Here is an 18,731-nt window from a genome sequence, read left to right on the forward strand (position 1 = left end):
GGTCAAGAATTGTGAAAGATTCACAGTACTTATATGAGATACATGTGCAAATCTGCCATTAGGAAGTTTTACTGTGTGATTGACAATTGATGTAATGGAGCTAAGATAGGAAAGTGAACTAGCCATGTGGTCAGTTGCTTCACTATCTATGATCCATTTCTTTTGATGACGGGAATAAGGTTGCTAAATGAAAGAAGTAAGGCAGAAAAATTATGAGATTTACCTGAAAAACTCATTATTATCTGAAATGGGTGTTAGCAATAGTCCAACATGATTTGCTACTGATGGTAACAACTCAGGTGGATTTATTGCAGATTTTGTCTCTGTGGTAGACTGAAGCAAGGCGACGAGTTGCATGTATTGATCTTGAACGGTTGCAAACTGAACTGAATCATCAACATTACGGACTTGATTCATGGCACTAGATGAAACACCTTTCCCTTTTGTGGATTTCCAGCCAGGAGGATATCTGTGTATCTTGTAGCATTTATCAATGGTATGTCCATTATAACCATAATGGCTATACACTACTTTCTCATTTTTAGAAAAAACATTGTATTGGTTTACCACTACCCTTTCCATTTTCCTATTGATGAAGCATGACTAGTTTTTTTTATTAAGGCAGTAAAGGTAGCAACATGGAGTTCAACACTACTCAGAATTCCCCCGTCTCTCTTCTTGAAAGGCCAAAGAAATGATTTTGTTAATGGAAGGAAAATGTTCCATTAGCATAATCTGGCCCCTAAAATGAGACTAAGAGTCATTAAGACCCATAAAAAATTGTGAGACCTGTTCCTCTTGATTTTCTATTAACATCTTGGTAGAGCTACACGTAGATGTCGGTTTACAACCATATGTTGGTATAGGTTTTAGAGTCAACAACTCATCCCAAAGACCCTTCAGTTTCGAATAAAACACACTAACAAAGTTATTGCCTCGTGTTAAAATCGGAATTTCTTTCCTAAGTTGAAATATTCTAGGTTTGTTTCCTTGTGCAAACCGATTATGTAAATCTCTCCAAATCTTTGTTGCTGAATCCATAAACAAAACAGTGGATGCTATATTTTTGAAAATTGAATTTACAAACCAAGAGATTACCATGTCATTGCATCGGAGCCATGAAGAAAACAAAGGATTACTCTGAGCAAGCCGAGGTAGAGTTCCATTCAAGAAAGCAATTTTTTTCTTTGCATTGATGGCCATGGACATCGAGGGTCTCCAAGTATGAGAATTGTTTCCATTGAGCACCTATGTAACAAAGATGGTGCCTGGATTCTCACCATGGTGAAGAAAGTAGGGGCTTGAGGGGTTGTCCCATAGATTCATTGAGAGAGAAAAAGAACTCAAAGATTTTCAGAAAGGGGAAGAAATTCTCTACTTAGGGTTTCTTATAGAAATCTCAATTTATGCGTTTGTGAATAAGGTGCTATCGATCTCAGAGATTAAGAAGAAATTCTAAGAATAGGAACTTCAACTTTTGCATTGGAGGCAGAAGGTATCACTTTGATACCATGACAAGATTTACACTGCCATGGTGCAAGGAGGAGGAGGAGGATAGAGTTTGTCTTAGGCTCGATAGCAGAAAACAGGAAAAGGAAAAATGGGAATTAAAATTAGAGAAGTAAAAATGATTTCTTGTAATTGATTTTTGTGTCTAATTACATATAGTATTTATATGCTAGTAAAGTAATAGCACATAACAAGAAATTAATACATGTAACTAAAATTAAGCACATGTAGTCTCTTTTCTTATAAAACTAATACATACCCTAAGTGATACCATCATGGAACTTAAAGATTGTTGAAAGAAACTTGTGAATTACACGGGTAGCAACTACAATCCCTTGGACAGAAAATCATAGACATTCTTACTAATGAGTCAACAAAGGTAGATTTGAACTATCAATCTCTAATTGAAGAAGATATTATACATGTAAACATTGAAAAGTGAGACCAATCGAACATCAATGTGGTGGAGATGTAGGGGAAGCAGCCATTGAAGATCAATTTGGTGTTGACTATCCAAAATCATACAAGCCTCCAGCTTAAGCTTCCAACAACGATTACGCCATAATTGCTGGATACCTGATGCTTTCAAGAAACAGAAGCTATAAGTGGATGCTTTAGAGCTCTTGATCTTACAAAACCAGTTATTGAGGTTTCGGGGACACTCATCGAGGTTATGTGGGAGGAGTACAAGACAAATTAGGTGTATGAGAGCATGAAAGAGGGCAAGTTCTTTGCCAAGGTCATCTTAAAAATGCACAATCCGTTATTTACTTCCTAGTAATAATGTTGAGGATGGTTAGTTCTGTCACAATCTTGATTCTAGAACTTTTCATTTTTTATTTGAATGAGCTAATGGACTTGCATGATCACAGTGAGCTGGGATTGTATGGTAAGAATGAATGTTTGAGTTTGGTGCCTAACTTATTCGATAAAATGCATATGAGATTTTATTTCTTAGATGGGAATATATGCGATACATATGAATTTTGGATTTTCTGGCCCATTAGAAGAAACAAGGGAAGTGAATATTCAAACAATCTGCACCCATGGATTGTGGGTACTGAATATTACTGCAAATATGCACTTTAGTTTGGTGGAGATTATTTGTATGCAATGTAAGTCAGTAAATCCTCCATTTAAGTTTGAGGTGAAAACATATGTTGGATTATTTTGTGCTCAATCTCATAGGCATTCATTCAAGACTTTTACAAAATTCAGCTTATGGTGAATATCGTGAATTTGGCAGTGGTAATGGAGATTATTCACAGGTTGATACAAGTGTTGTATTTCACAATATGTCTTTACTAGTTCCTTCTGTCAGTGCTCCACTTTTGACAAATTTTGTCCGGGAATCCCAGTTTATGGTAACTATTGATTTTGTGCATCAGGCAATACAAATGGGTGTTAGGTGGCTGCAAACTTAGTAAATTCTTTCTAGCTTTTGAGGAATACAAAGTATGGTCATTAAAAACATTTGTTTCTTCTAATGACATTATATTTGTTCTTCCGGAGCTTACAATAGGTTCGAATAACCATATATAGTATTTGCATTAATTTTATTCAATGTTAAATATTGAAAATATTTCTTGTCTTTAAAAATTATATATGTGGTTAAACTTTTACTCGACATAGATCTTCACCAATCATCTTGGAATTGATTACTGCATCAATAAAATCCATATCTCCTAAAAAATAAAAATATGTACAAGGTTTTATTAATGCAAAGCGAATTTTAACAAGATGTATTAAAAGATTAAAATTCAAACATAATATAATAAAGAGAGAAAATCAATTGTTATGTCCATATGCATCACTGATCAAAAGATCATTGTCTCCGTTGGGTTCCATAAAGAAATCAAAGACATCAAGATGCGTTAGCTCCATCCTATTTGAATTATAATTTAGATGATCTTCTGCATCCTTGTTGTCGGCAAAATTCATTTTGACATCTTTTCATTTTCCCTTTTTCCTTCGTGGATTCTTGATATAGATCCACCAAATATTTGGACCTACGACATATATGTGACCAATGCTCTTTCATGCCATGTCTATAACATTTTTCTTCATATTTCTTTACAAGCTTATTCTGCAAGCCTTTGTTTGTAACTTGCCTGGTCACGGTGTGGTTCCACTTCTAGTGGTATGTAGAATTTCTCTTTGAGAAGTTTTGAGTACACGGCCCTTGATTCCAATAGTTTTTTCTTCCACGTCCACGACCACGATTTCTCTTATTATTATAAAAGGAGGTTTCATTCGTTTCAGGGAATGGAGTAGTATTCGTTAGACCGGATTGGTATTTTTTTATTAAAAACTCATTGTTTTATTCAGCCACTAATAGACAATATATTAGTTCAGAGTATTTTTTGAATTTGCGCTCTTGATATTGCTATTACAGGAGCACACTCAAGGAATGAAATGTGGTATATGTTTTTTCTAACATATCCTCATCAGTGACTTTCTCTCCACATACTAGTATAGTATTGAATTTAACTTTAGTCTATATAAGTTATAGGCTTATTATATGAATATATATTATTAAATGTGTAAAAATATATTTACAAAAAGAATATATATTATAATGTATTATGCGAAAAATGTATTTATCATTGATATATATATCAAAAATAAGTTTTTATTATAATATAAAATTTTAATCTTAATGTTTAAGATTAAAATTTTATATTATAATAAAAACTTATATGTTATATCAAATGTTATAATAAAAATTATAAGATTAATTTCATGTTATATCACATGTTATATTAATTTTATGTTATAAGATTAATAGACTTGAAAGATTAGAATTTCATGTTATATTAATTAGCAATTTAACATATAATACATATAATACAATATAAAAAGTATAAATATATATATATAACGGTCTAGTCCGGCTCGGTTTGGTTTAAACTGGATATCAAAATATGAAAACTAGTTCTGCACAGGATCGAATCCATCGGTTTGGTTTGGTTCGATCCGGTTCAACCGGTTTTCCAATTTTTTTTACATCCCTATTCTTAGATACTGTCTTAAATTCTTTCAATCTCAAGTGCATCTAATTATAGCTCGCCTTTGGGAGGATTACGGTTTTTTGGTGTTCTTATATCTTCCTCAGACTATTCCATAGAAGCAATAGGTCTTTTATAGTGAGATATTAACTTTTCAATTCTTCATGTAAATGATGGCAAAGAAAAATCATTATTTTAGTGCGATCCTGTAATGATACTTCATTTTCTTTTTGGATAGTATTTTCAGGTTCATTGCATCAAGATGGATATCAGCATCCAGATCCAAGATAAGTAATTGTTGCCAGAAACATCAAGAGCAATAAATTTTAATTTTGTAAATTATCTATGACAAATATATTAAAAATCGAATAAATAGATATTATGAAATTAAGAAAGAAGATACAAAATTCATAAACTCTAAGAAGTCATATGAATTGCATTTATAATAATTTACTTCAAAGAGTATTGCATAGAACATATGTCATAATATGGTTTACAATAGATATCAATGTTTATTAGGGGTGAAACTAAAAACTGGTAAACCAGTGAACTGGCTGATTCAGTCCGGTACCGGTTCCACCTTTTCAAAAGTCAGTCAGAACAGGTCTGATTACTATTTTCCTTTTTCTAGAATTGGACCGAACCGGACCGGACCGGTTCGTATATATATAAATTTTTATATTATATATCATTTATATATAATATATATATAATTTTATATTATATGCTAAATTGATAATTAATATAATTTTAAAATCCTATTACTCATAATAATCAAATAACATAAAATTAATATAATATTTTCTATAACATAAAATTAATGTTATAAACCTTAATATAACATATAACATTAAAAGTTTTAATTTTATTAAATAAAAATAATATAACATAAAACTCTAATCTTAAACATGAACATTTGTTTGATCATATGTTATTAATATAAACTATATATATATATATATATATCAAGGATAAATATATTTTATGGTATAATAAATTATAATATATATTCTTTTTCATAAATACATTTCTATACATTTTATCATATACACTTTATATAAAAGTGTATGTAATCATCATATATTATATTATCACTAGCATATATGTAACCACTAGCTTATTAATTATTATCACTAACATATATAATCAAATATTTAAATAAGTTAGACACTAACTTCTTAGTAGTTAAATAGTTATTAGTATTAGTATATCACTATTAGTAATCCACTATATATAAATAACTATATAAATCACTATAACTATATATAATATTAGTATTAATATAGTATATAGTATTAGTATATATATATACTATATATACTATATATATGTTATATATTGCATATCATTTTATGGCAGCTTATAATATGGATATGTAATATGGATTTATAGCAGATTTTTTTTTATAGAAGAATTTATATTTTATAGTAGATTTTTCTATAGCAGGTTTTTTTTATAGCGGATTTTATATTTTTATAGTAGATTTTTTGTTATAGCAGATTTTATATTTTTATTGTAGATTTTTCTATAGAAGATTTTTTATGACAACAGATTTTTTACATGGTAGCAGTTTTTTTAATGGCAGATTTTATTTTATGGTAGATGATTAAAACCGAAAAACTGGACCCAACCGGTAAAATCGTAAGTACTGGTTTAGGGGTGTAACTAGTGCAATATCGATTTTTCAAAACTCAAAACTGGTTTATACCAGTTCGATTCCAAAATTTGTCCAAAACTGGATTGAACCGGACCAGTTACACCCCTAATGTTTATAAACACATGCTGATATGATGATTAAAAATTGGCGTTATAAATTTATTGAGAGACTTACATTGATCAGAGAAAATCTCATAGATAGCTTTCAACATCAAAAATCAAACGGACACAACAATTGATTAGGGTCTCGTGCTGACAACGTGTTGTAAAACTGAAGAGAAATAGCAAGAAGATTGAAAGATTGCAAAATAGAAAAAAAAAAAAAAAAAGATTTGAGAGATTGCAATATAGACTTAGCTCTTTAAAAGCTCAATATCATTCACTTCAATTTTTCTTGTGTGTTCTTGTGACTGTCCTTGTGGTGCCTTTTATAGGTAACTCCATGGTGGTTTGTTGTGCCAACCAAATCACATGCACAACAAACACAACAAACCCATGGTGAGTTGTGCCAAACAAGTCACATGCACAACAAACCTATGGTGAGTTGTGCCAACCAAATCACATAGACAACAAACTCATTGTGAGTTTTGCCAACCAAATAATTTGTATAACAAACACAACAAGGTGGAGGTGGATGACCATTTAGTTTCCACCTTTGTTGTGATTGTTGTACATATGACTTGGTTGCCAACAACTCCATGAATTTATTGTACATGTGACTTTTGTTGCTAACAACCCCATGGATCCATTGAGGCACCCCAAGGACACTACAAGAACACACTAGAAATTTGAAAGTAAATGATATTGAGTTTTTGAAGAGCTAAGTCTATATTGAAATCTTTCAATCTGTTTGCTACTTCTTTTTTCTATATTGCAATATTTCAATCTTCTTATTTAGTTTTACAACACGATAACATGTTATAAAACTAAAGAAAAGTAGCAAGAAGATAGAAAGATTGCAAAAAAGAAGTAAGAAGGTTGAGAGATTGCAATATAGACTTAGCTTTTCAAGAGTTTAATATCATTCACTTCAAATTTTCTTATGTGTTCTTATGAGTGTCCTTATAGTACCTTTTACAGGAAACTCCATGCGTGCCAACCAAATCACATGTACAACAAACACAACAAACCCATGGTGAGTTGTGCCAACCAAGTCACTTACACAACAAACTCATGGTGAGTTTTGCCAACCAAATCACATGCACAACAAACCCTTGGTGAGTTGTGCCAGCCAAATTACATGTACAACAAACACAACAAATTGATGGGGTTGTTGGTAATTAAATCACATGTACAACAAGCACAACAAAGGTGGACACTAAATGGTTATCTACTAAATTCATGCTTGCATTTGGTGGATTGCATGAATTTGGCGGATGACCATGTAGACTCTACCTTGTTTTTTTTGTTGTACGTGTGACTTGGTTGGCACAACTATCCAAGGGTTTTGTTGTGCATATGACATGGTTGATACAACTCACCATGGGTTTGTTGTGTTTGTGATTTGGTTGACACAACAAACCATCATGGAGTTTCCTATTAAAGGCATCACAAGGACACTCACAAGAACACACAAGCAAAATTGAAGAGAATGATATTGAGCTCTTGAAGAGCTAAGTCTATATTACAAACTGTCAATCTTCTTACTTCTTTTTTACAATCTTCTTGATACTTCTCTTTAGTTTTACAACACGTTATCGTGTTGTAAAACTAAAGAGTAGTAGCAAAAAGATTAAAAGATTGCAATATAGAATAATATAGAATAGAGAAGTAATAAGAAGATTGAAAGATTGTAATATAGAAAAGAGATGTGGAAAAAAGTGTTATAAAACTAAAGAGAAGTAGTAAGAAGATTGAAAGATTGCAAGATAGAAAAGAGAAGTAGCAAAACGTATTGTAAAACTAAAGAGAAGTAGTAAGAAGATTGGATTACAATATAGAAAATAGAAGTAGCAAAAGGATTGAAATATTGCAATATAGACTTAGCTCTTCGAGAGCTTAGTATCATTCACTTCAAATTTCTTGTGTGTTCTTGTGAGTGTCCTTGGGGTGCTTTTATAGACAAAACTCAAGGGATCCATGGGATTGTTGGCAACAAAGTCACATGTACAACAAATTCATGGCGTTGTTGGCAATCAAGTCACATGTACAACAATCACAACAAAGATGGAAAGCTAAATGGTCATCCACCTCCACCTTCTTGTGTTTGTTATACATGTGATTTGGTTAGCACAACTCACCATGGGTTTGTTGTGCATGTGATTTGGTTGTCACAACAAACCACCATGGAATTTCCTATAAAAGGTACTACAAAGACACTCACAAGAATATATAAGAAAAATTGAAGTGAATGATATTGAACTCTTGAAAAGCTAAGTCTATATAGCAATCTCTCAACCTTCTTAATTCTCTTTTGCAATCTTTCAATCTTTTTGCTACTTCTCTTTAGTTTCACTTATTGGGATCCTTGTTGAGCTAAGCATTTCCTACATCTGGTTATTAAAGGGTAGCAAAGTGCAGTTGGCTTGGACTTCTGATACAAGTGCGTAACTTACCATGTTGGCTAGTTATTGAGACTAATCTATAAATTTGGTTGTGTTTGGGTAATGGATCACTCCACTACTATTCAATATTTTCTCATTACTTTTTTACTATTATTCACAGATCATCCAAAATCATTTCAGTACCCAAATGTACCTGTTAGTCTGAGTCAGCAGTAGACTGTATTAGCGTATTGTTTTTTCATAGTCCTCATAAAGAAAGGCATCACATCATTAGTTCTCCAAGGGGTTTCTTGCTGACTGAATTTTATGGTAGAAGAGAGCTTGTGTGGTCACCGATAGGGGTGAAAAAAAAACCAATGATTCGTTACTAGTTTGGTTCTATTTTTCTCAAAACCGGTCGAAATTCGTCCAGTTTCGGTTTTCCTTTTTCTAACACCGGTACTGGCGTTAGAAAAATGAAAACTGAAACCAGACCGATTTATATATATTTTTTAAATTTTTATATTGTATAAAATATTTTTAAGTGGTTTTTTATATTATATATAATATATAAAATAATTTTGTATTATATGATAAATTACTTATTAGTATAATATTAAATTTTAAAATCCTATATAAATAACCATATATTATCACTATAGTGACATAGTTTATTGTATTAGTAGTTATACTAATACTATATATTATAATACATCACTATAATCTATAATACAATTATAATATATACTATAATATATTATCGCTATATATATTAATATAATATACTATATAATATATCGAAAAAACCGGATTGGAACCGTTAAAACCGGAAGTATCAATTTAGGGGTGTAATCGGTGCGGTATCGATTTTTCAAATCTCAAAACCGATATATACTAATTCGGTTCTAAAATATGTATAAAACCGGACCGGTTACTCCCTTAGTTAAGATTGTTCACATGACCCGATCCTAATTATCAATTATCCAACCCGAATATTTTTTGAATTTTCCGACTTTTTTACTTTTTTTTTTTTTTTTAACTTTTTGGGTTTTGGGTATGCTGCATCAAATTATTTTCAGCTAGTTTGACAAATTATTATTATTTTCTTTATGTATAGTAGCATTCAAAGAGATGGAGCGGTATTGACTTGGGTCAAGTGAATGTGTTAAACAGAAAGATGCGTTATGAAGGGCCCAAGAAGACGGATGCAAAGATAAAGGCCAATCCCGCCAAGTCAATTGACAAGTCTTCTGCCTATTGCCAATTTCCATGGAGATTAACTAATCTTTGCCTAATTGGAAGACACTACCGTTCCTCTCTTCTGCAGGGAGACAGTACCGTTTGATTCAAAGCATAGTGACAAAATCTTCACATAATTAGTTTGGAACCAGAGGAGAATTGGGTGGCGTAATGGAATCTTTGGTCAAATCATGTGGTATAGTTTTCTTTGCAATGAGCATTCTGGTGTTGCATTTAATTACAAGAATAGAGAAGGCTGTGGACTTGGAGACATGCAACGCCCTCTTCCTCTGTATTTCTCTAGGTCATGCACAGGTTGACGGTGACACCCATCTATTAATCTCTCCTAGAAACGCCAACAGCTGCCCTGGGGAAAAAGGAAGGAGCTCCTCCCTCCTCTCTTTCCATTTTTACCATTTTGGCAACTACTTCCAAATTCCGTAGCTCATTTTTGTTCCATTTTAAGAACCAGATACTTCTTCTGCTTTTTTTTTTTTTTTCAAATTTCAAATGTGCTCAATTTCTACCAGAATCAGATCACTAGCACTTTCCATCCGTTTTCGTTAGCCACCATGACGATCAAAGCCCAAACTAACTTATTCACGACAACCGAGCCACACCCAGAAAACATCAAATGTCCCACCGAACCTTGCAGAGTAGCAAAGCGAGCAAGAGGGGGAGAGCGAGAGAAAAAAAACAGAATATTTCCAACTCCAACAGTGTGAGCTACTGAGCTGCGACAGTGAGAGAGAGATTTGCGTGAGAGAGTTCTGACTTCTAGAAAGACTGAAGAGGAGACAATCCCCTTTAGTCTGTGTTAACATATACGTGTGAAACTATGGCATTTTTTTGTCAAAATTCGGAAATCGGGTAATTCCGATTAAAGGAGAAGACGGGTACGGTCATTTCCGTTTCCGAAGTATACTGAAATGGTTCGGGTGTGTAAGTCAGTCGGGTTGGGTGAACGGCTTGTTTGTGCACCCCTGGCCCAAGTCACCGACTCACTGTTGTGGGAAGTGAATGACTTTCTCAACCATAATTTTTTAAAATCAAAATGCTAAACTTTTAATTGTTCTATTTGTAGAAGAGCTCGTGAAATGCTAATTACATAAACTATATAAGAGAATATATTCTTCGTCGCACAGATTATATTCGAAGTATATTTCCCAACTAGAGACTAATAAATATAGAGGACCGAATTTAACCCCAGAAGTGATTTTTTCACATTTGAGTTTTATACTAATTGAAAAAGTAAACTAGTAGATACTTTTTTATTGTCAAAAGCATCATATATACTGTTATATAAATAAGGCTCATAGGCCTCTCTGCTTATAGAAATGGTTCCTTCTTAAACTAGAGCTAAACCTCAGCAAAGGGAGGATGCAAATACAAATGCAGGAGGCGGCTAGTGTGTCTTTTTGGTTTGAAACTCATTCTGTTGCTTTGCCCTTGCGTCTGCTGCTGCTGCTGGTTTCCAACAGGTAACAGACCATAGAATCAACATCATCCCCAAATATGCTATAGGCTTCAATCACCTGCAAATAGCTAAACCCCATTGACAGAACCATCTGCATGCTGCTGCTGCTAAGCACAGAATCCTGCAAACCACGCTCTCTTCCACCTCCCTTGGTCTCACTGCCTGATGAACCAGCTATTTACATTGACACTACAGTTAGCAACACAATGTACTCCAGTTTTTTTTTTTTTTATATGTAATCTACTCCAAGTTATTAGTTTAGCAGGCAAATTGTGATCCATAAAAAAGGCAGCAAAAATGATTATTTGCAACTACAAATTTTCAGTAACAATGCCAAACTAATGTGTCAGAACTTTTTTCTTCTTTCGAGTGACTGATGTACTTACTAGCTCCAGAAGATGATGGTTCAGCACTAGAAGTAGATGATTCTCTTCGGCCAAGTTGCTGCTTGTATGAATCATCAGCAAGATACTCAGCTCGAGAAGCTTCCATCACCATGCGCTCAATTTCTTTCTCAGTGAGCTCAAGATCAGAGTAAAATCGACCCTCAGCTAGAAGTGCCTGTCAGCATAGAAGTTGGAAAGCAATTTTGTCGTTAGCATATTATCAAACATTCCTGTAGATCACTCCGCATAACAATCAAGGTACTAACATTATCAATCTGTTGATCTTGCTGAGCTCTGATGGCAGCCTTGACTTGATCCTTGTCAACATTTCTCTGCAGAGAAAACCACAAACATATTGCTATTTGTAAGCCAACTACACATTCAATGAAGCTGCACAATAGCTGCTGTTCCAACCTCTCATCCCCCACCAAGAAAGCCCAAATAACACAAACATAAATACACAAAAAAAAGGAAAGTAACCTACATGTTGAAATTACGTGACGAAAGAACAAGGTTATATGGAAACATATCTAGCCCCTTCCAGAACACTCATGAACACATTTAATTTGAACAAAACATGTATTTAATCTGGTTTGTGAACGTGTGGTGCACTTCCTTCTTAGTTCCAGGTTAGCACATAAAATCTTGCGTGTCTTCAACATACAATAGGAAAAGAAACTTTGAATTCACTGAAGACAAATACTGCTTTACACACCCCATGAAGACAGCTGAATCCAAGTCCTGCGCCAATGGTCAAACGGCGCGGGTCAACAAGTGAGTTGTAATGATTCCCATGATGATAACTCAGTCGTATGGGTGGTGTGTCAGTGTTGTAGCTTCCATGAAATATGTTTATAGGCTCTGCATAGGTAAATTTAACTTAGCATATAGATAGACCAATGCAAAGGGTAGAAGTCTGCTGAAAGAATGTCAATATCATTATTCACACTGAGCAAAGCAACACCTGTGCTGTAGGAATAGATATGGATGGGCCGATTATACATTTCTGATAAGGCTTGAATCTCTACATTGTTTCCGTAGACCTGCCACCCAGGATAAAAAGAATATAAATTGTCATATTCACAATGGAAAAGAAAAGAGGACCCATAATGTGGAAGTCATGAATGTCCAAATCAAACTCAGATTATGATGTAGCTGTGTTAAGAAAGAGCAAGTGACATGGGATATTCCAGTCACCATACTGTGTGAATCATTCAGTAAATATTCCAGTCATCCCATCCCAATGCACCTATGCACTTATATTACTTGCTCATAAAAACAATATATATGTATTACTCTCTGGAACTGAATGAGCCAACATTTAAATTGAAAGCTTTATTCTGCTGTGAAAAAAACTGGGAAATTGAATATCACTACCACAAACCGGAAAAAAAAATATGAAGAAAGAAATTGTTCTGATTTAAGGTGCACAAGAGAACAAAAAAAAGGTAGCAAGAAGTCCTTTCCAAAAGATAATGAATTTTGTGGTTTATACATACAGATTGGAGTGTAAACAGTAACTTAAATAGAAAGATTACATACCTTATCTCTTCTCTTCCTCTTACAATAAGATGTAAAGCCTTCTGTTATAAACTGAGAGAAATGATCTCTTTCCCGCTCCTGAATCAAGTAAAAACAGGTATTTGATCATATATGCTTCAGATTCAATCTCTCTGATAACCCACAAACTCCAAATCCACAATAAGTATAAACCTAAAAGTACCACAAGCTGAAAGCAAAATTACAAACTTCTGGCAAGCATGCATAGAAATACAGAAATAAAAGTAGAAAAGCTTTACATATATAATTAATAGTAGAAAGACGTGTAATTTTTAAACCAAAGATTACCAATCCCAGTACAATACGAAAAACAACTAAATTAGAAAGAGAGAACGTGTTACATGTAGTAAAATGAAATTACCTATTTTGCAAATGTGCACAGAAAAGATGTTTATATTGCACCTACAATTACCAATAGTCTGAATCCCCAATCCCTCCTCCCAACCCCACAAAAATAAAAATAAAAACATAAATGGAAGCTCCTGAAACAGGTATATAGTGCATATTTATTTTAACCGACCTATGAATTGTCCATTTCTTCCTGAGAAGCCGAAATTTGAGTTATAGATGATGGAATTTTGACAGTAATGTTCCTCAGTCGATGTACCGCAGCAAAGAGAACTGCTTTGTCCTTACTCTCTCTCCATTTACTTGCATGAAAAAAAAGCACCTTGGCTCCTTTATTTCAAAAAGCGAACAGGTCCCCAACTAGTCCAATGGGGGCCAATGTCCATCATTTAAAATGGCAGCTCTGTAGCATCCTTACCAAAGAAGAAGAGTAACGTGCAGTTCATGTGAAATACATGTCACCATGGGCTCCTCATATAGTCGCGCCTTTTTCTTTTCTGATTTCCCATGAAATTTAATATTTACATCCTTCGGAACATTATATGTTAAATTATGATATGATAATAGTAATGCCACAGTTTGTAGTATTTTATCTGACCTGACATCCTTTTTTTTTTTTTTTTTGTGCAGCAGGCATAGTTTATCCGTCTCTTTCTCAATTCTCTTTAGTTCTCTTTAACTCTGTAATCTTTTTAATTCTATTTTAATAAGAAGATCATTAGATTAATGACCAAAAAGGAACAACCTGAGTAAACAAGAACGTATCTGATAAAAACACCTAGTTAGAAAAAGCAAAAAGCATAATAAAGTCCTGAAAGCTAAAGTTGCGGGTACATGTCTGTTAACATTCAAAGAAAAAGGGTTCTAAACAGGAAACTTTTTAGCTCCTCTGCAGCCTTCTAACAATCCTAGAAACTTTAATCATTCCTCTCTCTCCATATTCACAATAAAAGATAGATCAGGATCATTCTTCGTAGTGCTTCACAGTGTTGATTGTCAAACTGGCCTTTCCAGCACAATAAAAGGTCCATCACCTATTAGACAACTTCAAGGGCTACATATGTAACACCCAAAAAATATGTAGCTCTAACTTAATGATGCATGGCCAACAAAAGGAGCCATACAACTCTATTTAATGTTGTCTTACAAGGCTATGATCCAGTATTCAGTATTCTCCCAGATAGATAAAAATCATATTGCTTTCTTTCCTTATTCTTCCAAGATATTCCAAAATTCTTTCACTATTTGTATGATGACACTAAATAACTAACGATGAGAGTCAGATTGGTATCTCATATAATGACTACGTAGCTTTTATGCAACTAGCGAGTAATATTAGATCTTCAGTGGTGCATAAAGATCGGCAATAACAACATATAAACAAGATAAGCATCCCCATAAGAGTTTGCATCATCTTACCATATAATCTATGCACATTTGTCTGGTCAAATCATAATTTTCGGAGTCACCATAAACTTGATCTGCTACAGCACGAAAGAGACAATTCCCATCCTCCAGCATTCTTTTGACTTCAAAGCCTTTTGCCCTTCTAATGTCAATTTCAAACTGACGTTCTCTTTCCTGACACAGATGTAAATGGCAATTCAAATTCTGAATCTGATGCTGAACCCTGCTGAGCTTCAAATCTAAAACTTGAGAGGGGGGACACTAGAAAGGTCTCTGAGCAAAATAGATTGATACAAATTGATAAAATGAAACACACAAAAGTCTTGGTTTAAGAAAGGTCAGGAACCCAAACACCTAAAATTTAAAATAGAACTCTATTCTCAAGACACCTAAAAGTTCATTAGTACAAAATATTCGCACAATTCAGATTTTTTAATGATAAATAGAAACACATCCTGAGCATCAAACAGATGTTGACTGAACCACAAAAGCACAGAAAAAAATTTCTGCATTCATGGCCTATACACACACACAAGGAAAAGAAAAACTAAGTTACATAGTTTATAATGACCATGAATGGTAGGACCAACAAAAGAATCCTCTGTTGATTCAATTCGACTGAGGAAAACAACGATTAAGGAAAAACAAGAGAAAGACATACAACACTTGGCGATTTTGTAGGACTAACAAAACCAGCAACTTACTATGTCATCATAGGAGGAAACAAAGCAAGGGTTTTGTTCATCAGCGCTATTATATCCCTCGCTTTCACCGTGAGACTTGGGCGAAGAAGGCCGTGAACCAGTCGGTGAAGTCCTTGTTGAAACAACAGGCCAGGCAACTGCTCTTCTGGATGATCCAATCCGGACAGAACTTGGATTTCCTGAGACACATCTTCTAGAATTTGAGTTTCCAGCTGAAAGTTTTGGAGGTGGGACAGGGGGAGGAGGAGGCTGCGAACTCCCACTACCTGCCCCTGCAGAATTCACACTTGAACCCTCAGTATCAACCGTAAGCCTCTCAGAAATTCTCAACCCAGTCATTCCTTTCAACAACTCTCCCTGACCCACAATTTCATCATTACCAACTTTCTCACCATCCTTAATTTCATCACTCGAACTCTCATTCTTCACGTCATGAAAGCTTTCCATCAAAAGATCATCACCTTTTGCTGCCTTGCTGTCGCTACTCCCACACAACTCCAAAAGCTCATCCACAACCACTTGTTCCTGCACCTCCTCAAGTTCCTCATCTTTCAAAGCTGAAAGAACCTGAGGAGTAGGAACCTGCGGCTCAACCCGAGCCGAAGAAGACCCAGGCAAGGAAGAATTACGGCTTGGGGTGGAAGAAGAACCACCTGCAGATCCTCGCTGAACCAAAATTCGAGTCATTTTTATATCTTCCTGAACTCAAAACCTAGCCCCAGTCTCCCTTCCAAGCCCCGAACTTAGAGACCCAAAACCATATTAATCGGTTTGTCACGCGTCCTTGCCTTGGGTACAGTCACGCCAATTCCCTGGCTGAATGCTTTTTTCCAGCCCAGTGCCTTGTGCTCCTCGCGAAACGATCTCTGCATTCCCCTGACAATTCTCATGAGACCCAGACCTCGAACTTTAAACAACAAAACCCTCTTAAGTAGTCGAGTTTACCCGAAAAATCCGAAAAGCCAACCTTCGCAAAGCTGAAGCTGCAATCAACCCGATACATTCCCGAGAAAATCAAGTACTAAAATAAAGAACTTTTACCAATCACATCCCTAAGTTTCAATTAAAAACGATTCAGTAGATTAGACTAGCAAACTAGTGTACCTAATTCCACTACAAGACTTTCGTCAGATGAGTTATCGATTATATTACAAAAATAAACAACAGAGACACAAAACTCAAACATCAGCATCTAAGGCAAACCCAGCACAACTAAGGCAAATCAAATTCCAAAAGCTACCATAACCATCAAACAAAGAAGATGATCAAAGATCAAAATAAACCAAAGAAAGGCACCGAAAGTCGAACAAAATGTGAACACGATCGCGGAAAACCTAGGGTTGACTCGGGCCTGTTTAGGGCAACTCACCTGGAGAGAGAGAGAGAGAGAGAAAGAGGAAACGAAACCTCGAACGAACAAGAAAGCGTTGGGGGTGCGATCTGCAAGTGCTAGGAATTTTATTAGGGTTTAATTTTATTTTTTGACAATAATTTCTCTTATAAAGCACCGAAAAGGAGGGGGAGAAACTTAAGGCCGAAGGAGAGTATTTGCGAGAGAGCGAGAGAGAGGTTGAGGGGGGGGGATGCGTTGCGTTTTAAAGGAAGGTGAGAAGGAGTGTGATTGGATGGGGGCGTGCGTGTCAACCACTCACTGCCCTTGGAGAAGAAGATTCCCTTTCTTGGAGACCAACTTCATTTTTTAGTCACTTTATATAAAAGTTTCGTATTTTATATACTACTTAAAAAATATATAATTTTATTTTTTTATCTTCATATATTTCATAAATATGATGATAAAAAAATAAAATTACATATTTTTAAATAATATAAAAATTGTGAAATTTATATCTATTTTTTTTTTTTTTTTTACCTCCCCTTTCTTGGAGACCAAGATTCTCTTTTCTTCGAATAAAAAGATAAACGATCTTTAGTTTGAGGTGATCTCAAATCACTTCACTAACCAAAGTTACCAAACATTGCCATATTCAAGTTTGTATTGATTTAGGTTTCATTGGATTATAAAAATGAAATTAAATTAGATGAGAAATTTGTGAATATCAATTAAATAGTTTGTAAATAGTAGTGAAATGATATTAGTTAAGATGTTTTATGAGGATTTACAAAAAGAAAAATTCTTTTTATCAGTCACTATTCACCACCTCACACCCTATACCCTATGAAAAACACTCACACCTTATAAAAAAAATTATAGGTATAGGGCATGAGAGTGAAGAGTGGTTGATGCATAGCATTTCTCTTTAGAAAATGAGAGAAAAAAAGTTGAATAAAAATATTATAAAATTAAAATATTTTTATAATATAATTTATATTTTAAAATTTGAAAAAATTGAATTATTTTTTGTGTTTTGTTTGAAAGTTTAGAAAATTTATAATGATTAGGCAATTATTAGATGAAAAAATTAAAAAAATTAAAATTTAAAGTTGAAAAGTATTTGTATTTTAATGATGTTTAGATGAGATGAATTGAGTTGAGACTATCTGTGAAACCAAATGGAACCTGTTTAGGAATATAAATATTTTCAGATATTATTAAACTATTATACTACTATTTACAAACTATTCATTATTATTCACAAACTATTTCACTACTATTATAAGATATTCTTAATATTCAAATGAGCTCTTACTTATACCCAAGACATTATGGTTGTCAGATGCCTAAACTATTTTATTTAGGCTTTGTTTTTGTTTTCATAACCATTCTCATCACATCTCATATCATCTAATCTAATCATTACAATTTTTTTAAATTTACACATAAAATAAAATAAATAAATCAACTTTTTTAAATCTTAAAACAAAAATAATATTAAAAAAATATATTTTAATAATATTTTATTCAACTTTTAACTTTTATTCTAATTAATCTCATCTCATACGAAAACAAACGTTGCCTTAGAAAATATTATCAATTCTTCAAAGATTTTTCAACT

General features: G+C 33.8%; 1 protein-coding gene across 4 annotated transcripts; it reads right to left on the bottom strand.

Annotated features, from left to right (window-relative positions):
* Window positions 1–11,073: 11,073 nt before the first annotated feature.
* Window positions 11,074–17,346, bottom strand: LOC109005170 (OVARIAN TUMOR DOMAIN-containing deubiquitinating enzyme 6). 4 transcript variants are annotated; one of them, XM_018983975.2, is made up of 10 exons: window positions 17,147–17,340; window positions 16,723–16,760; window positions 15,778–16,643; window positions 15,086–15,247; window positions 13,301–13,378; window positions 12,723–12,801; window positions 12,474–12,619; window positions 12,025–12,090; window positions 11,759–11,933; window positions 11,074–11,546 (listed from the first exon to the last, which is right to left on the bottom strand). In XM_018983975.2, exons 3-10 carry the CDS (start codon window positions 16,462–16,464, stop codon window positions 11,326–11,328), a joined length of 1,614 nt encoding a protein of 537 aa, XP_018839520.2. In that variant the 5' UTR covers window positions 16,465–16,643; window positions 16,723–16,760; window positions 17,147–17,340; the 3' UTR covers window positions 11,074–11,325. The 4 variants fall into 4 exon arrangements, with proteins under 4 accessions (XP_018839520.2, XP_035546033.1, XP_018839516.2 ...); XM_035690140.1 differs by having other exon boundaries at window positions 16,723–16,829; XM_018983971.2 differs by having other exon boundaries at window positions 15,778–16,760; window positions 17,147–17,346.
* Window positions 17,347–18,731: the final 1,385 nt, after the last annotated feature.

Source organism: Juglans regia, chromosome 5, assembly GCF_001411555.2.
Source record: "Juglans regia cultivar Chandler chromosome 5, Walnut 2.0, whole genome shotgun sequence".
Lineage (NCBI taxonomy): Eukaryota > Viridiplantae > Streptophyta > Magnoliopsida > Fagales > Juglandaceae > Juglans > Juglans regia.